Genomic DNA, 24798 nt, shown 5'->3' with positions numbered 1-24798 from the left:
TACATTCGAACGGCACCTTGAACACAAATGGCATCGCAATATCCTTATAGTTTGCCGTCAAATTTCAATATGTAGCCTAGCGCTTTTTTGTTCTCGCATTTTCGACATGTCACGTGCCTACTCTTCATCGTTTGAACAATCTGAGTTATCGAAGGTCGCAGTGCACTTTATAGCTAAAACAGTGGCTTTGTATGCAAGTTGAACACATTACCAAGCTATTTCTTCAATGAAAGGAAAAGTATGGGTCGAAATAGATTTTTTAACAACATACACACTGTGCAAAGTCAGGTTTTGTTTAAGCATCATGATGCACCAACTTTTCAGTACATACAGGATGAAGGAATTGCACCGGTAACGTTGTTTATAAAAAACATGTATCACGTTTCTAAAGACACCTTGATCCAGTGTGACATGGGCTTCATACAGTCAGTCAGTCAATATATTTTGATTTGAAATACACAGTTTAAATCTTGCCAGTTAAAATGACCATTAATGTACCTGATGTACCACAAGCATGTAATTCAACAGTTCCTGCATGGTAAAGATCAGAATGTATATTGTACTATTTGCAACATGCATATTGTCCAGGTTGGTCTGGCAATCTACCTGCACCAAAGTAGTGTGGACGTGCATAGTACAGTGTTGCGTCATGTGGGTATTTCGAGCCCCGAATTAGGCATTCTAACTGTTCCATTTTGTAGGAAATGTCCACCTTTCTTGAAGCGAGGGTTCGCACTTACAAACACGAATATAAGGTTTGGTAAAACTTCTGTAAACACGGCTGTTGTGGAAGATTTCGATTTGTTTCTTCCTAGCATCAAGAGCAACCGACAGCCTATTCAGCGCGCTTGCGTGCGACTAGGGGGGATAGGGGTTCTGCTAATCTAAATCACGTCATTTCGACCGTCCTTGCGCATTTGGGAAAAGACAAAGAAAGTGATTGAAAGAATGGGAAACATCATTTTTCCAGAATTAAGGTAGAACGCGCCTCGGGACAGATATTCAGACTCCTAAACTTTTACAATCACACTCTTATAGAGCTTTGTTTTGGAGCTCAATAATGGAGTAAATAAACTTTCAGTGTTTTCACCTGCTTAGTTTCATGAAACTCGAATATTTTATTTTCCCTTGCAGAGTTTACGCGGGGACTGCAGTCACTTTGAGTTTCAAGTGTCGGTAATAATTGGGTAATGTTCTTCTTCTCTAGTGACCCCTGATTTTTATTCCTGATTTCGAAACGATTTTGTAAAAATGTTCCTCACTTGAAGTTTGAGCAAAAAGCATAAGACTCAATTTCGAGGCGTTTAGGTCTAATATCTTGAAGAAATTTACACATCTCTGACCGAATTATTATTTTACATTGGTCGTGTGCGTCACATCCCATCTGAAGAGTCAAAGTAATATTGTATTTTCACTCCTTTAGAGCATGTAAAATGATGCTTTCAGGACGCTGTCGGGTGGAGGTCCCGTCAGAGTCAACTCTAAGAGTTTTTAATATATTTAAAACTTCATTAGCTGTAATTTTGATTCATTTCCCATCAATTTTGTTCTGTGTCTGTAAAAACATAATTTCTTTTTTTCCTATGCCAAATTCATACCGAAATACAAAGAGTTCGAGTACTTAACACAGCCTGTATGGTTGTGATGTTAGTACTGACACATGAATTTCAGTCCGGACAAGAACTCGTTTGTCAACAACATCATTGCATATTACTCACCATGCAATGCCTTTGCGAGGCTGTACTCCCATTATTACAATATATGTCCGGGATGAAAATGAGAACATGTATTTGTTTTGTAGAACACAGATGATGAAATGTGTCACTTCTTTAATTTGTTTTCCAGTTAAGTTATCGATCTCTCTTGGAAATAGTCCCCAGTTCATAGGGGCTTGTCGTCTTCCCGAGAGCTAAACAGTTGCGCCCAAAAAATAGCGCCTGTTGATTTTCAAGCGAACGAATAGTGGTACTATGAATGTATGCCTTCATTCTTCGATGTTTATTCAAGTTATTTGGAAACGTACTTATGATAAAATTCATGCTTGTTTGACGAAAAGTCGTTATTAAAATATAACGGTAAAAGCAACATTTATCTTGCAAAAAGGGACAATTATGTCTACGTTCACGCGCCTCACAACAAAAAGCAGTAAGTCATTTATAGTACCAAAATTCATCTGACAGTGGTCCCGTATAGTAAAACGCGAGAGCCAGAGACCAGCTGGCAAAGTTAAATTCGCTGAATGGGTATATATTAAATTCATAAAATCAAAGGGTGACATCGTGCTCAGTGTGACACCCTCGCTCATTTTCATTAATATTTCTTTGATAGTCATAAAATCATACCAATCGCCATTACTCCATTTCCGTTTCTTGTAACCAAAATGACAAGTCAACTTTTGAGGAGAGTTTTAACAAGAGCGCAAAGAATAAGAAGATTAGACAATGCCCTATCAAGGCACTTTCCGCAGTACGTGAGGCTACCCACAATTCCCCTTGATTTGTTCACTCAGACAATTTTTGCTAAAGGCTTTTTCAGTTTTATCAGTTTTTTAACAAATTTTAACTTACAATTTAAATTCAGAATTATTTGTAAGGTGAAGTACTACGTCAAAATTAGGTTGTGGTGTCATTTTCTTGAAACTTTGCACACATATTCTTGGAAGTTGTGCAAGTGCAAAAATGAAATAAAAATGGGGGTCACCACGCTCGTTTCCATGGAAACGGACGTTAAAATGGCATCGTTAGAAACAAATAAAAATGATATGATTCACTTAAACTAACGAAAGCAATTATAAAACGCTTAGCAAATGAGTTAATTTTAATAAATACCAAGAATTAAGATCCATATCCATCGAATGTATAGTTTTCATGATGTTTGTAAAGAAATTTTAACATAAGCATCGATTACAAAATGACGATATCGAAATTATATCACTACATAATTTTCGAACTTTCTTCCTCGCTTTGAATGGTGTCATTTTGACAAAACTTGGCGAATAAAATCCTGACATAATACCATTTAGTTTACACTTTTAATAAAAGGGTGTCACCACGCTACTTTTTACAAAATCTCCAGGTGAATGGGTAATATGCACCATGTAAATGGGAGAGAAATGTTAATTTTGCGCTCATATTGAATAAAACCAGCTTCCTAGGGGATCAAAATATGACAAGGTTAAAGGTCACATGTATCTTTAAGAGACTGGGTCAAAAAATTAGGTAAAAGCGCAATTTCAACAATGACAGGTGATGTTAAATACATGCGCTACAAAATAACCAATTTGCGGCAGGCTGGAGTTAAATCTGCGCAGAAAAGTTCTAAAGCGTGTGCGCGTCCGAATTAGTCGCCTTTACCTTAAAACTATGTTCCAAAATTATTGATTATGTTTAAAATTTAAGAGTAAATTGAATGAGAAGTCGATGTTTGGAGGTGCTAAAATTGCGCACTTCGTCAAGATAAAGTTATCAGCAACTATAAGATGGTCTCATCATACCACCTGTCGACATGCAAATTTCCTTTGTTACGAACATTAAAAAAAATCAATATCCTTTCTTTTGCCAACACAGATGCAACTTATTCCCTTAGTTTCCTTGAAAATATTGTGTATGGCTGTCAAAAATCTATGTCGACAAAATTACAAAATTGCTATCTCCTCCGCAGAAAAGGGGTTATTCTTCTCATTATTCACAGTGGGAAATCAGAAAATTATGATGATCAGAACTATGTTGCCAGAATTTTGAAATATGAACCGAGTTGTTCTGTGTACAGAAGAAATTTGCTTCAGCTCAGGGAATGATCTCCGCGTGTACAGATCATGGAGAATTGTGGTAGCCTCACTTACTGTGCTCTCTAGGCATAATCAGTCCAGAGTTTTGTGCACTGAATAACGTGTAAAAAGTCCATTTGGTGTGTATATGTTTAAGTTATGACTGATAAACTCACAATAAACAGGCATTTTGATGTATGGGGAAAAAAAACAAATCAAGAATTTACTGTCTTTTAAGAAAAAGGTTGCAACAGGAAATTATCATGACTTCATAGTTTTGAAGCGGTATACAAGTATACCCACTGACCTTTAAAGTTGAACGTGGAAACATGCAGGCGGATACAAGCAGGGCGCATGCCCCCAGAAATTGTGATTTCTTCAATTCACGACTCGAAGACGAGAGACCCTTTCTTTTCATTGTTCGTATATTAGTCTATCAGAAATATCTTATTTGAAAAATATTAACTTTTTCTCGAAAATTTATAATATCCAAACTTACAGATAAGATGGGTAGTCCAACCTCAGAATGCTTGGTTAGGTGACAATTTTCTAATTCTAATCTTATGATAACACTGTGCGCCACACGAGAGAATTGATCGCTGCCAGCCAAAAGTCCTTTTGTTCATCACAATGGAGTCTGGAGAATTCTGAACTCGGTCGCTGTTACGTAAGCAGATTTTTTTCTCAACTGACATGTTTCCGTGAGCAGACACGATGACCAGTTGCAGTTGAAGATTGGCCTCTCTTGCACACAAGCCATTGTATTAGACTATATAGCGTTCTGCTTCCAAGTCTGTGTGACCTGCACGCCCAAAGTGCTCGATGCCACAGTTACGAGTGGAGTGATACGTACCGGCCGCCGCGTACTATGCATAGAATAAGGGGCCACTTATTCTATGCCACTTATTCTATGCATGGAGGTAGGAAGAGATCCTACCTCCATGTTCTATGCATAGACTACGCGGCGGCTGGTGATCTGCGACCTACCCTACCTGCGATCTACTCTTCCACTCATGAATAATTAATTAGATTTATGCAAATATTGCTACTTAGGTACCGTTCAGTTTTTACGGCCGGGGGGGGGGGGGGGCAAAATCCAGGGGGGGGTCATCAAAATTTTGGAATCCGCAAAGGGGGGGTCATCGCTTTTTCACTGGTAGGAAAGGGGGGGTCACCACATTTTCAAAAACATAATACCAACAATAAAGTTCACTTTATGCCATGGCCATGATCGACCCTCTTTACCGGCGGGCCGCCTTCGGCGGCCCACTACAATAAATATACATTATGTATTACCCATGACCCTCTTAACGGGCAGACGCCTTTGGCGGCCCACTCAAATTAGGTTTACTTCATGCAATGGCCATGATCGACCCTCTTTACCGGCGGGCCGCCTGCGGCGGCCCACTCCAATAAATTGACTTTATGTAATACCCCACGGCAATCTTAATGGCCGTGCGCCTCAGCGGCCCTGTCAAGTAAAGTCTACTTTATGCAATAGCCATGATCGACCCTCTTTACCGGCGGGCCACCTTTGGTGGCCCACTAGAATAAAGTTGACTTTACGTAATGGCCCATGACCCTCTTAACCGGAGGGCTGCCTTTGGCGAACCACTCCAATAAAGTTCACTTTATATAATGTCCATGGACATGAGTTGTCTATGGAAATGAAGTTAAAAATTGCCTTACAGTCGTCCTAATTAACAGACGTTTCAATGGATGTGGCTGAGAAGTTTGTGCACTGGCATCTCTGCTACACGAATAAAGTGCGCGGCGTACCGGATTTCAAATCCAAACCATGCGGATAAATTTGACATATGGGTTTTAGTTATTTTTAAGCGGGGGGGGGGGGGTCATCAATTTTTTCGTCTGACAAAGGGGGGGGTCATCTTTTTTTCACGAAAAATGCAGGGGGGGGTCTATATTTTTTGAACTCCGGCGACAAGATTTGCCGGCCCCCCCCCAGCCGTAAAAACTGAACGCTCCCTTATGCATGACAGCGAGTTCTATTCAGACTACACTGCCTATTTCAAAGTGGAGACTGGTAAATACGAAAAAGTAATGGGAGAAAGGTGGTTTTTACGATCACTCACTTTATAAATTGAACGGTAATAATAAAATACGTTGGAGAAGCGTAGATAGCAGAGGGAAAATATAGATCGCTGGGGAAGTATAGATCGCAGACTGAGTTACGTGCGAGCTATACTTCCTGCGATCAACACTGCCTGCCATGTGCATGCCATAGCGGTGATCCAAATGAATAGTATGTTGCGATGTTTGTGGCATCGAGGTCAATCAACGATCTCGGATAATTGTTAAATCGAATATATAAACTGAACGGTAATAATAAAATACGTTGGAGAAGCCTAGAGTTAAAGGGAAGTATAGATCGCAAGGGAAGGATAGAGTTACGAGCTATACTTCCTGCGATCAACACTGGCTGCCGTTGTGGTGATGCTAGTGAATCGTATTTTGCGAGGCTTGTGACATCGATAATCGATCTCTGATAATTTTCTGATATGATTTAACATTATATCTAATTTATCAACTGAATGATAATAATAAAACACGTTGGAGAAGCGTACATAGCAGAGGGAAGTATAGATCGCAGAGATACCTGCGAGCTAAACTTCCTGACACTATAATGGATCCCGGATAATTGTTTTGGTATGACTTGATATTAAGGTAATATGCACCTCGAAAGTGAAAGACTTAAACTTTTGCTCTAACTTTCCTCAAGGAATCTTTCAATCATTCTCTTTCAAAATCAAGAATAAAAATAGGGGGTCACCGTGCAAATTTTGGTACTAGAGAAACAAATTACCCAAGATTTACCGATATTGGAAATTCAAAATGGCCGCCATCCCTGTGTTAACTCTATGGAGAAAAATAAAAATTTTCGAATTTCGAAAAAATAAGCCGGTGAAAAGTTTTCTTTCACCAAGAGCTTTAAATTGAACCCCATATGTGGTATATCAGAAGAGAATTGTAAAAGTTTGAGAGTCCGAATGTCTGTCCCCGAGGTGCGTTCTACCTTAAATCGAATTTATCAACTGAATAGTAATAATAAGATAGGTTGGAGAAGCATAGATAGCGGAGGGAAGCATAGATAGCGGAGGGAAGTATAGATCGCAAGGAGGTAGAGATCGCAGAGCAGAGTCACCTGCGAGCTATACTTCCTGCGATCAACACTGGCTGCTATTGTGATGATGACAGTGAATCGTATTTTGCGAGGTTGTGCCATCGACATCGATAATCGGTCCCAGATATTGTTTTTGAGTGATTTAGTATTACATCGAATTTATGAACTGAACGTTAATAATAAAATACGTTGGAGAAGCCTAGAGGTAAAGGGAAGTATACATCGCAAGGGAAGTATAGATCGCAGAGTTACCTGCGAGCTATACTTCCTGCGATCAACACTGGCTGCCATGTGCATGCATGTGGTGATGCCAACGAATCGTATGTTGCGAGGCTTGTTGTATAGGCAATCGATCCCGGATAATTGTTTAGGTCTGATTTAATATTACATCGTTATCAACTGAATAGTAATAATAAAATAGGTTGGAGAAGCATAGATAGCAAAGGGAAGCATAGATCGCAAGGGAAGGATAGATCGCAGAGTTACCTGCGAGCTATACTTCCTGCGATCAACACTGGCTGCTATTGTGGTGATGCTAGTGAATCGTATTTTGCGAGGTTTGTGCCATCGACATCGATCCCGGATAATTGTTTTAGTATGATTTAATATTAACTTGAGTTTATAAATTGAACTCAGTCTGTAATAATATAGTACGTTTGAGAAGGTAGCAGAGAGAAGTAAAGATGGGGGGGGGGGTCGCAAGGGAAGTATAGATCGCAGAGTTAAGCTATACTCTCTGCGATCACCATCGGCTGCCATTGTGGTGATGCCAGTGAATCGTATCTTGCGAAGCTTGTGACATCGATAATCGGTCCTGGATAATTGTATTTTGTATGATTTAATATTACATCAAATTATCAATTGAACGGTAATAATAAAATATATTTGAGAAGCGTAGATCGCAGAGAGAAGTAGAGATCCAGTCACCTGCGTCTAAGATTATGATCATTGTTCCGCGATCAGACCGACACTGCCTTTAGATAGGCCGACTTCATTTATTAAAGTTAGATGTTGCGACATTCGCGGTACGTATCGAGGTGTGGCATTTAGCTTGTGGCATCTTCTGTGAACCAGGACCGAAAGAACAGATATGCGTGCTGTAAAGTAATTTGTTGGAGTGGCGTAGGAGGGAAGTATTGATCGCAGGTGTGTTTGACAGAAAACCATGCGATCTACCCAACTCTATCTTGTAGTAATTTGATCTATACTTGTAGGCCTACCGATTGGATGAATATTTTATTTATTTGATTTATTAAAGGATGGATGTGTCGATTATGCTTACATCTTCAACTTTGTCAGGACATTATTTATTCCATCATGAGTTTCTTACGTTCACATCGCAAGTAATTACAACCATCTCACCATGGCTAATTTCTTACACCAAATAGTAAACAATACACATGATAAAACATGAATATTAATAATGCCGAAATAATACACAATCAAACCATACCACATGTACGAAACATTAAAATACACTAATGAGAATTGTGGAGCAACCTTCCTCTATTTTACTCAGACATTAGTATAGAGTTTTTGACACAATGCAAGGAAGTGATGGCTAGATGAAATTTTCAAATATCCCATTTTGAAGGTTTGCAGTCGTCATAACAAAATTACTGGCTGCAAACAGATTACAGCGAAAACAGTGATTAGCAAAAAGCACGCAAAGTTTGCCGAATTTGTAGTTTGCTCCTAACAACGCTCGCGCTCGCTATAAGGATCTGAAGTACAAAATGAAAATGAAACTGAATATAAATCAGCTGAAGGCCTCCACCGGGGGCCTCCATTACATCATGCATCGTAAACGGACCGAATGTACGGCTACATTTGGTTGAAAATCTGCAATCGTGGAGCGTAGATCGCAAGGCAGCATAGCTCGCAAGTCAGCATAGATCGCAGTATATACCTGCGATCTATTCGCCCATCTTTCACGGGCGCACAGGAAATTTGCATAAAACTGTAATTTTTGCATAAACCTAATTAATTATTCATGAGTGGAAGAGTAGATCGCAGGTAGGGTAGGTCGCAGATCACCGGTACGTATCACTCCACTCGTAACTGTGCTCGATGCAAAAGAGCAGAGCGTCCACACACATACACACACGCGCGCACATAAGTACGCACGTACCTTTATAGATAGATAGATAGATAGATAGATAGATAGATAGATAGATAGATAGATAGATAGATAGATAGATAGATAGATAGATAGATAGATAGATAGATAGATAGATATGTATTACTCTACTATAAGGATAGCACACAGGGTGATACCTTCATGATTTTACCTCATTATCCAAAAGTTCACATTGACCAGTCCAGTGCATTGACAGGGCTCATAGACAGGTAGACTTATAGAATCAATCGTGCTTAAATATATGCACTTCTTAGAAAATGTTTACCCACCCCCCTACCTACCTATCTTACCTACCTACCTACCTACCTACCTACCTTCCTACCTACCTACATACCTTACCTACCTACCTACCTACCTACCTACCTACCTACCTACCTACCTACCTACCTACCTACCTACCTTACCTACCTGCCTACCTACCTATCTACCTACCTACCTACCTAACTACTTACCTACCTACCTACCTACCTGCCTACCTACCTACCTACCTAACTACCTACCTAACTACCTACCTACCTACCTGCCTACCTACCTACCTACCTACCTACCTACCTACCTACCTTACCTACCTACCTACCTACCTACCTACCTACCTACCTACCTAACTACCTACCTTTCTATTTGTCAAGATATATCATCTTTATTGTGCATATTTTATATAATTAGATAATCTTTATCTATTTATATTTTACAATAATAAAGTGTGAACACGGTACAGATTAATGAGGTGAGAAATAAACCAGGCAGTCAAAGTAAAGGTATCGATCAATACATCACCTCATAATACTTGCGTTTCAATATAAGACTATAGTGACGATACAGCAGGTTGATGTTCGGTACGTTTGTATACATCATGCAATGAACGGAGAATATTGAGTACTAATTTACTCAAAGTAGAGCTCACTTTTGTGTAAAAACAGAAAGCGAGCAGGCAAAGTTGATGCCAACGGCATGTCAATGTACTGTCCATGACTTGTTTATACATTTATACACAACCACGTCTGTGCACATTCTCGTTAGCCATGCTTATTTTCGCGCTACGATGCTCTGCCACTTGTAATAAGGGGTGGACCATTCGATCTTACGACGGGTGGTCAGGTTGCCGACGAACAACTGTTTTCGCGTAAACTTTGACAAATTATTTTCGGAGTTTGCATAGCGCACCCTCTTCTCTCCCCTCGCGTTTTGAATTGGTCGAACTTCACGAAGATATTGTTGGTAAAATTCGGTATGACTAAAGAAATCTGAGTCGCTTTGATGACTATCCCTTCCGTACGCCTTGACTGATCCATTCCCAGCGCCTTGAGCTGTTGTCGCCAAAGACGATGTCCTTGCAGCAACAGGTTTGGCATCCTGCGGTGATCTTCAACCTATAAACTTAGCATAGCCTTGAATGTACAATGACAGTCCTCCGCCACTTCACTGTGGTACACGTAACAGGCAAAAATCGCCAATAAAATTTCCCAATTGGCCATTTAAGAGAAACGTTGGCACTCAGATATTCTAGGCGAGAAATGGGACATGTAAGCTTACATCAGCTGCAACATTTTGACGGCTATTTCATTGTTTTGTTATAGAAAACAAAGGCATACAATCATACAAAGTATGCGATTAATACTATTGAATTCAGCCTCCAACATGATACCGGATATTACATACAAACATATGTAGGCCATCTCGACGAGTTGAACACTACACCTTTGAGGGTAATTTCGGCAGCATCTATGCCCGGTGTTGGGAACGGAACAAGAAAATGAATTTTTTGGAAAATTGAGGTGGCGAGTGGCCACGATTTTTCTTTATTTCGCCAACAACACGATTGGAACATAGGATCTTTTAATTGTTCATATTTATCAAAAGTGTTAGGTGCCCTATAGCTGATAATTGCTACATTACAAATAAGGTATAGAAACAAATGAATTGCCCCTCCCCACCCAAAAAAGGCATATTAGCTTGAATTCGCTTATTAAACCAACATTACTACAAAACCCTTTGTCCTAAATTAGTTCCAATTGTCTTAATTCAACATAAATAACATTTCTTTTGTTATAATGTCATGTTCCTTACGAAATCTGATCAAGTGCACGCTACCGGTCAAACCTATTTTCTCCATTAGATAACTGACAATCATCTTTGATGTACAGGAGTGGTTTACAAAGATTGCATTCCTCGCTTTCCAAAGTGTCATTAAAGAGGGGCTGTCGTAGGAACTCAGGTCAAAGGTTGCCAGGGACCCGTACGACCAATGTAAACATTATACTAGTATCTAGGATATGTCGGCGATTGATGAAAGTCAAAACATGTTTGTTTACCATGTATATCGTAAAATTTCAATGTTGCAGCTATGTTGACGGGATGCATCTAGATATCAGGCATGAAATACGATTGTTTGTTACGGGGAGGGGGGGTCGACTTTTACAAAAAAATTTTCTGGGGGTCAAATGCAATGGTTCCAGGGTAAAATGTTTACAAATTTTTGTATGGAATTATTGCAAAAAACAACAGAATTGACCGAAAAGTTTATAAAAGAGATAACAAACATGGCTTTATTGTGTCTGAACTGGTGATAACAAGTAGACTTGTTCAAAATAAAATTTTCAAGTTGACCACGAAAAATGTAAAGTGTCATTGCAAGGTTCATGATATAACTTTTATAACTCTTTGAAAACATGTACATGAGCAGACACAAATTACCAACTGAGAGAAAGATGTTGAAGAAAGACAAACTCGAAATAGTCGATGTACATATTGGCCAGCAACTGTGTCAAACAACACTGGAGAGTCCTAGCAGACAAATCCATGAGGGGATGAGGATGAGGATGCCGATGGTGAGGATGAAGATGGCGTGGACGAGTAGGACAGAGAACAAGACGATGTAGTGATAGGTGAATCAGAGGAAAGTGGCTCCGAAAGTGACAGCTGCGACATTGAAAATGAACTCTTTCTAGTAACAAGATCACGCAGACAGAGTGCTACATGGGAATCACGTGCACCTATTAAACTAAACTGAGTAGGTTCATGGTTGACGTGTGTGGGGTATATTGAACATACACTCATATCTGACGGGTGACAAATTACAAAGTTAAATCAATCTAATCAAATGAATAATGTGGGAGGAAATTCACATTTTACAACTGATGAATTTGGAGGGGGTCATGCTTTGAATTTCATTTTGTAGCTAAAGTTCCAACCACCCACCCAAACGAACTGACATTACATCACAAACTGGTCAGAACCAAAAATCACACATAACATCACGACACACAAAAATTCGAAAGATTTGTCTATATGTAATATATGTATTTATTTTTCTCCTTTGATACACATTTCCAAAGTGATCAATTCAGCTATCGTGTTTAAAGCCAGGGAAATGGACGAAGTAAGATTACCTAAGGCTTTTAGTACTGGTATTTGAATCAATTTATAAGTGCAGTCATCAGGCTTATAAAAAGACTCAAAACTTTTCAGTTTTGGAGGGATATAAGATGTATACCATTGAACTGACAACCTTAAATGCAAATATCTACGCACAAATTATCATGTCAAGCAGAAGAATTTGTATATCTGGTTAGGCCAGGAAGAACAGCCTACGATCTTCGGATTGTTTAGAAGAGCAGGTAGCAAGCAAATTCATCTGTGTGAACAAAGAAAGTTCCCAATAAATTTATACCAAATGCCTTGTCAAGTACTTTACAGGGAAACAAATGGTAAACGTTTCTTACGAAACCTCTCTGAATATAATATGAAAGTAATTACAATGCCAAAATGTTTGCAAGCTAATTTTGATACATTTTCACTGCTGCTCTCTTGGTTTACCGTGGTACAGTAATTCTACGAAACAGATTCAGTAAAAACTTTGTCCTTGCAGTAATAAGGCAGTATTCCATAGTATGTCTGTGTTTCATGGTCAATGCTACTTGTTAATTGACTTCGTGTTTAAAAGAAATTCAACACGGTTCGAAAAATCCCTGAAAGCTGATCTAGTAGCATAATTGTATTGTCACTTTTCAACTTGACTGTGTGTACCAACGTTTCGGGAATCTTCCATAAAGAACAGTCACATCATACCGAGTTGCCATTGAACATGACAAGTCAGTTGTGTCTTGCACGTTTTCTTAAGATATTTTGAACACACGGTCAAAGTAACTGGTGCACTCTGACAGGAGTTCCAATGTTCAAACAGTGATTTTTTTTTTCATTGAGGTGATGGAGTTCAAAATATCAAATTTAATATGGCCGCAGTATCTTTACCGATTACGCAGTTTTCAACTGAATGTTCAAGTCGTTCACCTGACAACAACTCAATATGTTCCATGTTAACCACGCTACTCTAAATGTTCACTTTGTTTAAAATACAAACTGAGAGAAAAACATGAAAAGTCTGATCAGGTCACTGGTGATTAAGGTAGTATGCGTCTTGAAAGAGAAAGATTTTTGCTCAAATTTTCCTGAATGAAACTTTCAACCATTCTCTTACAAAATCAACAATAAAAATCAGGGGGTCACCATGCAAAATTTGTAACTAGTGAAACAAATTTCCCAACATTTTGTGATATTTGAAATTTAAATTGGCTGCCATTCCTGTGTTAACTTTATGGGGGAAACTTAAATTTTGGATTTTCGAAAAACTAAGATGGTGAAAGTTTTTCTTTCTTCAAGAGCTTTAAAATGAGCTTCCGCAAATGTTAGATTAGGAAAGAATGGTTGAAATTTGAGAGTCTGAATATCTGTCCCCTAGGTGCGTTCTACCTTAACATTCAGTTTTTGTACCATTAGATCGGCAAATTTTTAAGTACTGGACCAAAATGTCAATCTGCACACGGCAATCTTATTGCTCAGTGCCTAAACTTGCTAACTTGTGCTGGCAAGATAATCTAATACTGTGGGTACTAGCTGTACTGAGTATGGTGTGCAATTTCCCTCAATTGTCAAAGGCAAGACTAGGTTTACGGGTTCAAATTATGTTTGTTGCATCTCTTTGTTGTGGTAAACAGGATCTCTGAGCTAATGTGGCATACAGGTAACCTGGAGAACAGTGGGCCCGGCCTTTAATATTTGGTCACGTGTTTGTCTGTGGATGCCTTTCACAATAACAAGAACAGACCCCAAAAAACGATGTGGAATTGTAAACCCACTGAGTATGCACCCAGTATTCTACAGTTTTGACATACTGTGAACAGGGATATCATCATGCAGTTAACCTTTTGTGTATAAACCACTTTGGGACACCTGCACATAGTGTGACATCAATAAAACGCAGCAGGTAAACTTCTGATTTTGGCTGGAGCAACCACTGCACTGACATTAATACACAGGGATTATGAGACACCATTACACTACTGGATAGCACAAGTACAACCATGAGACTTTTTTCTTTGATAAAATAATTCAACAACTTTTTAACTCTGTCAGTGTGCTTTTATATCTCAAACATACCAGCACAGTTTCAATATCATATTTCTGAGCGAGAGTGAAATTAGGCAAAAGAAACCGTGCTTACATTTTTTCCAGTGTAGCTGGCATTTTCACCAGTTCACAATATTTCAACTGTAGCTGCATACATGGAAAGGATGTAACTGGTACAATGAAACACTACATCAAAATAAATACCTCAATAAAAAGATTACTTGTGACGTTTTGACAACTCTATCTTTAATGACTGGCACCAGACTACAAACTGCAAAGACAATCATATAATAACATCATCAACCCAAGTATCAATGCATTCCTGCGATAACTTCGGTTACTTAAACAAAAATCGTTTTTATGATAGAACTAAAACTGATATAAACCCAAGATTATGCATTCAATCACATCAATACCTATGGCACTGCAATAAAATTTGATAAATAAGGTGTTACAAAAAAGGTTGGAAAAAAATCCGTCCAATGAAATCTAGATACAAATCTTGACAGTGGAATGTGCAAATATTGATCTGAAAGTACATTGCTGCCCTTGAAATACAGTAAGGTGAACAGTTCATTATTGCATAGTGTGTGATGTTTGATGAGTATCTCAGACTTGGTGAGATACCAGGCACTCTGAAGTGAACAATTATCAAGTTGCATAGTTGAGCGTAAAAACCTCAGAATCCACAATCACTTCATGTTGCTTCAATGACAGCCTAACGTGTGCATTTCATACACAAGTGGAACTTACATTAGAGTTTGACCCTTTCACCACCATGGTTTGGCCCGAAACTCATTGTTATCAATGGTGAGTGTGGACCTGTTTACTGGGAATCGGGGGTGAACAGATTAACAGTTAAATATTAAATAATACAATGAATGTTTCAGAAAAACAGGTAAAATCTTGCATCATGTGAAATCAACAAACTCTAACATTTGTAGGAGCTTGACGTTTTGAAAGGAAACTTTTTTGTAATTTTTTTGGCATAGATGAAATAGCCAGAAATGCTTTCATACTGTAACAGTACTTTTTAGTTCCTTTGGGAGTATACCAATGTAGGGTGACCTCAAACATGAGCAAATACTGGTGAAAAATCAATTATTTCACAGTTCAAGAATCTCTCTGACTGGATCCGTTACCCCAACAAGTGCGTTTTTGCAGTACTGGAATTCCAGGTAAAATCCCTATGGTGAGCTTGATGAGTTCTTTTTATGTTAAGTGAGGACATTATCATGAATGGACAGTAACCTTTCTGAGTTGTAAATCTTAAACGTTACTGTGTGTCTGTTCTGTAACTTATGCTATCTGAGACAGGATTACAACTCAGGAGAACTCATTCTCTCTGTCCCATGGCAAGTTTTCACATTTTGACTTTTATCTCATAAGTGGTATTGAAATTCTGGACTGTTCACGATATTTTCGTGTCCTTGAGGGTCAGGTATTGAGTCATGGATATATTCACTAATGTCACCACTGTCAGTGTTCCTGGCCTTATTGTTCAAGTTTTGTATGAGAGCAAAGTTGTCAGAGAGTGAGGAGCATGTGCTGAGGATATCAACATCCTCTGCAGAATGTGCACCTGAACTTGATGTGTTTTCAGTGGACGATGAATGTCTGTTGATACTGGTAGGTGCTATGAATTGGTGTGAAACTGGCAGGTCTGTCGAGGGATAGATTCCCGTCGCTAGGTCTGTCGGGGCATAGTATCTGTGTGGGCTTTCAAATTGTTGCTGTTGATCCACATGTTCTTCTCCATCTGGAGTCTCAGTGTTTCTTTCACTGCTATGACTCACAGGAAGGCCAGGACAGTTCAGTGGTCCATCAGTGGATGGTGAAAAGTCTTCAGAGAAGTATCCTGTATCAATTTGATTAGTGTCTCCGTTATTGTTATCAGCTTCTGTCGGCCCTGTCGGTCGATTGTTCTTCTCTGGAAATTTCACTTTCAGTGATCCAGTACCTTTTGCACGTTTGTTCCGTTTCTTGGGTGTTGGGGTGTGGGACTGGTTTTCCACCTCCGGGTCAAACGATGGGTTTATGTGAGTGATGCTTTCACTGCGATTCACGGGAGTTGTCTGGGAGTTACCGGTCAGGGAATTCTCAGCACTGTGTTGGAGATGGACAGCATAGCCATTGACACTAGGCCTGTATACAGGCTGGTCGGAACTTTCTCTGAATGGTGAAGTATGTCCATTGGAGAAAAGAGTCTGATGAAGAGGATCATGTGTGATGTCTTCATTATGACCATTGGCCTGAAGATTAACACTCAAATCAAGATCATCTACTGTCTGCGGTGTGTCACTACGATTCTGATTTTCAAACCAGTCTTGGTGCCTCAACACATATCTTTTCATTGTCGTAATGCTCTTTTGCAATTCAATACCTTGTCTGCTCTCAAACATCTCCTTGAATCCCACCACCACTCGGTGACCTCCAAATGACCCTGATGAGAGCCCCCTTAGGTGAAGGTAGAAAGCCTCGAGCTGCTGTGGCAGTTTGAAAGATTTATCCATGATCACTTTGCACAACTCCGGAATATGTTCCTCTTCTGAATATCCCTTGATATCAAAGTGAACATTGATGTACTTTCCCACATGTTTCCCATTACGCAGATCCCCGCTCATGATGTTCAGCGCCACCGAAAATACTCCACCATCCATTTCACAAGAGCCTCCACCTTGTCTTTGGTTGATGGACGTCTGACGTTGGGTTCCCCTGGATGCGATGATGACAACTTTGTCCGCCTTTTCTTTTTGATCTATGAGCCAGTTTGTCAGATCTGCGGCAGCCATTTCAAGCTCCCAGTGATACAGGTGCACATCGCAATTCAACTGATTGAACAGAAAGTCTGCCATACTCTGAATTACATTTTTGTGGAGGACACCATCTTCTGCATACAGAAGGAAGACTCTTGGGTGTGGAATACCTACAAGAAAACAGAATAGAAAATGAGTAACATGGTTGGCACAGTTGAATCACGGCCCAGGGACCATGGTTGAATGCATAACTCTACAATCTCAAATTGTGCTCTTACTCGAGTTTCTTCCTTATGTATAAAACAACAAGCGACCTAGCAGCCGATATAGCTCCGCTGTGTTTATGTAGAGAATAAGTATTTTTGACACATGTTGATGAAGAAGGTGGAAATCTTTGATAGCTCAATGCAGTGGCCAGAAAAAAGTGGCTAAAATAAGCTGCAAAAATACACAATTGAAGATTTCATCATACTTTGAATATATCACATCGGATCATCCCTAAGAACATGTCAACCAAAGCTATCTGATGAGTAGTTTTTTGAGAATAAAATTTTCTGACCAAAAATGGCAACAATTGCCCCCAAAAATAAAAATTGCAGATTTCATCATAATTTCAAGAGATCAAATTTAGTTCATCTATAGAAACCTGTATACCAAATTTCAAAGCTGTTAGACCAGTACTTTTTGAGAAACACATTTTTTGACCAAAAATGGGAAAAATTGCCCCAAAAATTCAAAATTGCAGATTTCATCATTATTTCAATAAATATCATTTAGTTCATCTATAGAAACCTGTATACCAAATTTCAAAACTATTAGACGGTACTTTTTGAGAAATACATTTTTTGACCAAAAATGGCAAAAATTGCCTTAAAAATGCAAATTTGCATATTTCTGCACAATTTGAACAAATCTGAAATAGATCATCCCTAGGACATATCTACCAAATATCAAAGCTATCTGACTGGTAGTTTGAAGAGGAAGGTTTTTTAAAGATTTTTTTACCAAAAATGACAAAAATTGCCTTAAAAATACAAATATGCAAATTTCACCACGATTTGAACAAACTTAAGTGTGGTCACCCCAAGTGAACTGCATATAAAATTTCAAAGCAATTGGACTTGCGGTTTTAGAGGAGAAGGCAATGTTGACAGACGACGACAACGACGACGACGGAAAATCAACCTATTTGATAAGCTCCGCATCGCTGACAGTGGAGCTAAAAATTGAAAAGAACAATATTTTTAAAATGTATCCTCAATAAATAGTGAGCAGCATCTTCCTGTTTGTGTTGGAGATTTCTGTTTCTTCATGCAGATAGAGTGACTGTCACTATTATGTAAGTCTTGTAAGGCGAAAGTAAATGTGCTGTTCTGCATCCTGTGATAAGCATTCTGAGATTTTCGGGAAAAACAAAATTTTTCATTTGAAAATTTCCTTAAATGGCAATGTTCTGTTGAGAACATCTAGCCATGACCTTGACTTGGTTTATGGCGGTCATACTCCAACCCTCAAACCTTGTACTCTCTACTAGGAACATTATTCTCTTAAAGTTAGTCTCTGTTAATACGTGCTGTCTTGCTTCTCAAACCAAAATGGCAAATTGAGTCTGAAAGCAGTTTTTGACTTTTGACAACCGCTTTATAACTGCCCAACTGTTCAATTGAGATAACTCAAAACAGAGAATTCATTTACTTTGGTGCACTTAAAGGCCAGTATATAATATATTCTCTCTAAAATCTTAAAGTAAACATATGTTTAGAGACAGCCTTGTCAAATATCACAATCTGCAATGACAGAAACATTTGTTGAAAATGCTGCCATATATATACTTATGAAATGACAAGGTGCTAGCTGGTTCATCAATTTCTGGATTATGATATGTACAAGTCACGTTCACATTAGATTGTGCAACAGTATACCTGCGGCATTGTAAAGTCAAGTTCATAATAGTTGGATGTGATGAAGAAGAAAAAGCTGTTGCACACTTGAATGATAGGATACATGGCTAAGGTACATGTACACACACCCATACACACATATAGGCAAATTGCATTCCATCATAAAAACCTCAACCTGTCTGCTTGGGTACCAGTCTAACATTTTTTATGCACAGGCTATACACAGAGAGTAAAGTCAACACTGTGACAGTGGTTTGTAATTCATTACACTATTGTTAACAGTGCCAAGCTGAATATGCCAGGTTAATTTAATTTCTTTTAGTGAATGTCATCATCCCAATTAATTTCCATTTGACTCCAACCTCAACATCCTCATTAATTTTAATTCAACTATAATGATGTCATGTAGAACCATAGGGAAGCTCAGACATAAAAAAACAAATAAACATGAACAAAACAGGTTACTTGATTGGCCCATTTACAGTTTCAAAGGACTGACATTTCACAACAACAAAAAACAACCTGTGAGTTTTCAAAATTTCAGGCAGAAATGGTAGACAATATATTAGATATTACTTTGGAAATTGCTAGAAATCAACATTCTTATTGATCGCACACTCACTTGACAAGGTAATATATGCAAGCACTATTCACGTCCTTCCCATACTCATGTCGAGTTTTACTCATCGGTGGTGAGCCGGTCATTTTATGTGCGATACGTAGGACAAAATTGTATCATCAACCAAATGTGGCATGGGAGGCCATTAAGTCAAATCCCTTGCGGGAGTTAAGTGTCGATTTATGATACTGACACCACATCTTGAATAAGTTGCATGTGTAAGTCAAATCATTTCAATTCTTATTCAGTTTATTGTTTTTCTTTTATATTGTTTATTTGTTTGTTTATTTATTTTGTTCGTTTATCGTGACGTCCCCGTTTATCGTGACGTCCCTGTGGTAAGACAATGGAATCGACAGTCGTAGAGCCAAGGAAGTAATTGTTAAGTCGGGTGAGATATGACCCTTATTGGTTCGACCGTACCACTTTCCAATAGGTATGGCTATATCTAGGATAGAGTGGAAAGTTGTAATGATCACATCAGCATGGCCAATGCTCTTCTTCAGGGTTTTACATCACATTTTACTTTTGAGAGTCCCTGGGACCCCTGGTGTTAGAAAATGCGAGTCCTACATCAAAATATGGGGGTCCAATTTATTTCACAAGAATATTTTATTGTTTATCCATGCCATGGTCTTCACTGTGTTCAATTAGTATTAAAACACAGCAAATGGTTGCACATTTCTTAAAATAACTCTTACATGAAAATTCTAGTTCATACTGAGGGCCCTCATTGATCAATTCAAAGAACACTATTCATGATTGAAATTATCTCATAACTTTAATGACAAGTTCACAACGTTGTGAAATTTGAAAAAGTATTCAAATTTGGCAAATTGACAAGAAGGTAAGTAATTCCATATTCTGAAATGGCATTCACCTAGCAAGTCCAGTAGGTTTGAATTCACACTCTGCCAGCAGCTCAGGCTTCAGCAAATAACCTAGCAGTGTTCATGAAGTCAAAATCATCTATGATGGGGCCAACCAGTTTGATGAACATTAGTCTATTAAGCCTTTGAGGATTGAGTCTATTTCGTGCCCTCTGTTGATGGCATTTTGTACTGAAAAGCCCCTCTCACATGGGGCAGAGGACACTGGTATGACAAGAGCAATTTTAGCAAGAATGGCAAAATCAGGATACTCCTCTGTAAAATCAGTCAGCAACAGCTTGACATACATATCAAAATTCAGTGCGTCCCTATGAGATCTTGTAAAGTGTTTGTAAAACAGAAAGTGTGCCCTAGCTCTATTAGCATCAATACCTGGTGTATTGTTATAATGATTCAACAGTTGATCAAGCTGGTTGACCCCATAGTCAGGTAGGTTGGCCACATTTTCAGGATATCTGTGTGGGTTGAGAATCACATCAAAACATTCCAGAATATTCATCTCATCATCTGGAAATCTGCTATCTAAATTATGCAGCAGTTTGTTGATATAATTTGCTCGTACACTACAGAACCTCTGTCTGAGTGGCTGATTGTCAGTGATTTGAATGTTTTTGTATGTGTTTTTCTGACCATTGCCAGGAACATCACCCAAATCATTAAAGACTTCTCTGACAGTGTGTGAATCATTAGTCTATTGTATTCAATGTGTCCCTAGTAGACTGAACACTTTTTTTGATATGGGATAGGTTGACAGAATCTTTCTGAAATGTAAGGCTCAAAATTCCAATGACAGTAAGGACATCAATCAATAAGGCAGTGAATAGCAGAAACAATGAATTGGAGACAAATTTCAACAGGCCATCAGCCTTTCCCCCTTTTTGTCACTTGCCAGTGCCAAGGCAATTGGCTCAAAACTGATGAAAATCATCTTGACAGCTGATTCAACCGACAACCAACGAACAGATGTAGGCTCAGTAATTTGTTTTGCCTTCCCATTCAACAGAGTTTGAATTTCTCTAAGTTTGTCATATCTCACACTAGAGTCATTGAAGTATTTATACAATGAATGGATTATATTATGATATTCTTTGCAATATTCAATATCTCTGCCTGCTTGAGAAGCAGCAAGATTCAATCGACGTGCAACACAATGCACTTGAACAAGGTTGGGATTTCTGGCTTTTAATTTTGCACCCAACCCGTTCAAACGACCGGTCATTACGGCCGCCCCGTCTGTTCCTAGTCCGTATATTTTGTCTACGGCCGCGTCACAGATTTCTTTCCTAATCAAAAATTCAATCAAGGCGGTTTCGACCCCTGCAACAGTGGCATCTGTAATTTGCTGGTTACGAGGAAAGAAACATTCGCCTCGCCATTCTGAATATATCGAACATATATAGCAAGTTTCTTATGAACGGTAATGTCACAAGTCTCATCCAACATTATACCTATGAAGTCACTTGCATGTATACTATCAATCAGGGACTTCTCGATCACACGTTGAATACACTCTTCAAACTCCATAACTATCTGAGGACGTTTGTAATATTCAATGTCTAAGCCGTTCAGATTCTGTAGATGCATGATGTCAGTGAATACATCGCACGGAAGATCAGGTAAACAGTACGTAATTGTGCAGCGTACGCCTCGAGTTCGTTACTCTTACCCTGCAACTGCCGGTCCTCTGCAGATTTGCAAGCAGTAGTAAATTGCGACCTGAAGCTTAGGATTTTAACACTTGTGAGATGACTTTTCGAGTCCTGATGACGAGTGAGAGTTGAATGTTGAAAATTGGAACAACCTTCCGTGAACGGGCATGTGACATTCGCTTTCAAACATACATCGCATTCCATGACGTTTCGCTCTTCAGAATATCGAAGCCATTTAAACCTATCGAGCCAACTTCTGTTGAATGTTCGTAATTTTGCTGACTTGGCCGGGGGACCTGATGTATCAGTATCGCATGGCGTAGCTGCTGTTTCGGCCTCGACCAAACCTGCATCGTGCTGGTTGCTGCGGCCGCCTAAAAACTTTCGCAGATCCGCCTGTTTGGGTGTTTGACACGACCCGCCATGATGCATAAACATGTGTTATCGACGCAAACAAGAAATCGACCAATTAAGAATCAGTTTACATTTCGAAGTCACTTTTACGGTAACAAAATTTGTTTCCGCGGGTACCATTGGTCATCAAACAGTGGAGGCCAATGCACTACGGAGCATTCCATTAAAGTATGGGGTCGGTAAGGTTTACTGGGATGTGTTTTACGTGTTCAGCAGCTTCGCGAGATATGTACACTAGCAACAGATATTCTGCGTCCGAAGGGACGCGTAGTTTAGTTTTTGAGGGGTCCTGCGTCCGGTTTATGCGTAAAGGACGCAGAAATGCATGTCATGTAAAACCCTGTCTTCTTACATTTCATCTTGTCTATAGCAGTCATATTACAGTAGCAGTTTATGTACTCAGCATGACATGCCTGTACTGCAAACTATGAATTGCAAACTTGCCAGTGGCTTTCCAGAACAAACAAGATTTTAGACGGTCAGATTGGGAGTTGTTACATGTAAGCAACTAAATCATTATACTGTCTCCTGGTCAGACTAAACTTGATACCTGCCATACCTATTCAAAAATGGAGTTGCTGAGGTTGTAATGGTCAAACCATATATAAAGCATCTATCCTTTTGTTGAACCAAATGTTAATTTGTTAACAACTGGTTTCTCTGTGAGAATTCCATGCCTATACAGGTTTGTTGCACTGCAGAGCAAATGGGAGTATGCCGGGCTGTTTCTTCTTCTGATTCCAGGTGAGTGGCAAATCATGTCACTGGACAGGCAATCTCACTTTTATGGGCTAAATGTACACACTAGAAACACACTACCGATATGAAGAAGTGCCTAGGACACCTACCTTCAACGCCATCGCTGGGACTCTCACCCCGGCGGGGAACATATACAGGAGCTATAGATTAAAGAAAAACACATGAAACATTAGGTTGAGGTATTATCTGCAAAACCTGATCATTTTCAATCATCATTTTGTACCTATTATTGCTGGCGCAAATAAACTTGGAACACCGAAGTCCCTATATACATAGGAAAACCGCTGGCGATATTCCTATATCGCCAAGTGATTAGCCAAAGCGGTATCGCTAGTGAGTTAGATCATCTTACAGTTTGTTTATCGAAAACACTGCGGGGTGCCCATATTGCATGTTTCATAGACAAAAAGCCATAGCAGAGGCCGTTCAAATTGCGTGAACGATGGTACAAGAAAGGATTGACGTTTTGAGTAAAGTTACTTGGGTAAATTTCGATAAGCAGGGAACCTGTTGAAGCAACCGTTTTGACAGACTTTCCCTCAAAATGAAGAGAGAGTGTAGGTGAGAAAACGGTAGGTGTTGTCATTGAGCTCGCTATCGTTTGGCTTCGTTTGGTTGTGCAGGCGTGTCATCATAAATGCTGTCATTTCCACTATCTCACAAAAATTGTAAATTACGCCCGGTATTGTGGTTAAATCTGTATTTTTAACTTTCATTTTTATAAAGTGATCAGCTTACGTTGAGGTTTAAAATGTGCGTCTCTTTCTGTACATGGACCTTTATTCACGTTTTACACCCATCGAGTGATGTAATATCTTGAGCATGTACTTCGACAATTTCCATTCAAAGCGACAGTGTTTCCTTGAGTGAAATTCAAAGTCGCTAAATTTCTAATTTCGTTTCGAAGAAACCGGTTGTCCATAGACCCTCGTTTCTCGAGGATCTATGGTTTGTCGACCAGTGTAAAGTAGATGCGTATTCTAAGTGAGGAATAGACGGTTGTGAAAATAACCAATGGTACCGGTACGTTACCGGTACGTTATTGGCCGTGCACCGATGTGAGTTGCTGGGTAAAATTCCTGGCTCTGACTTTTTTTTATCCGACATGTCGTAGCGAAATTCTGTGAGAACTAATACTGGCAAGGTTTCGGTTTTCGGAGAATTTCAGTGTATCAGCTGATTATCAAGTTGAAATAAAGCGCGAGCGTGGATGGTCGACTTGTTGCTGCTGGCGCACGGCGTGGTGTGGCTGGGAATCTCTGTTACAAGCATCCAACTGTCGGCCATAACCTCTACGGTCGCCATCGACGGCTTTCGTGATTTTGAAAGAATAAACTAAACGTAGATACCGTAGAT

The 24798-nt window shown here is 39.2% G+C and overlaps 1 protein-coding gene across 1 annotated transcript in view; it reads right to left on the bottom strand.

Moving 5' to 3' along the window:
• Positions 1 to 11567: 11567 nt before the first annotated feature.
• LOC139135692 (uncharacterized) overlaps positions 11568 to 24798 on the bottom strand; it is a 76887-nt gene continuing 63656 nt past the window's right edge. The window contains exons 16-17 of the mRNA XM_070703319.1: positions 23532 to 23582; positions 11568 to 17380 (exon numbers count right to left, since the gene is read on the bottom strand). Coding sequence (XP_070559420.1) covers positions 15837 to 17380; positions 23532 to 23582 — 1595 coding nt within the window. The 3' untranslated portion in view covers positions 11568 to 15836. The remainder of the gene's footprint in view (positions 17381 to 23531; positions 23583 to 24798) is intronic.

This window comes from Ptychodera flava, chromosome 6 (genome assembly GCF_041260155.1).
Source record: "Ptychodera flava strain L36383 chromosome 6, AS_Pfla_20210202, whole genome shotgun sequence".
In the NCBI taxonomy this organism is placed as follows: domain Eukaryota; kingdom Metazoa; phylum Hemichordata; class Enteropneusta; family Ptychoderidae; genus Ptychodera; species Ptychodera flava.
The sequence above is the reverse complement of the archived record's forward strand: the minus strand, read 5'-3'. Positions and strand labels throughout refer to the sequence as shown.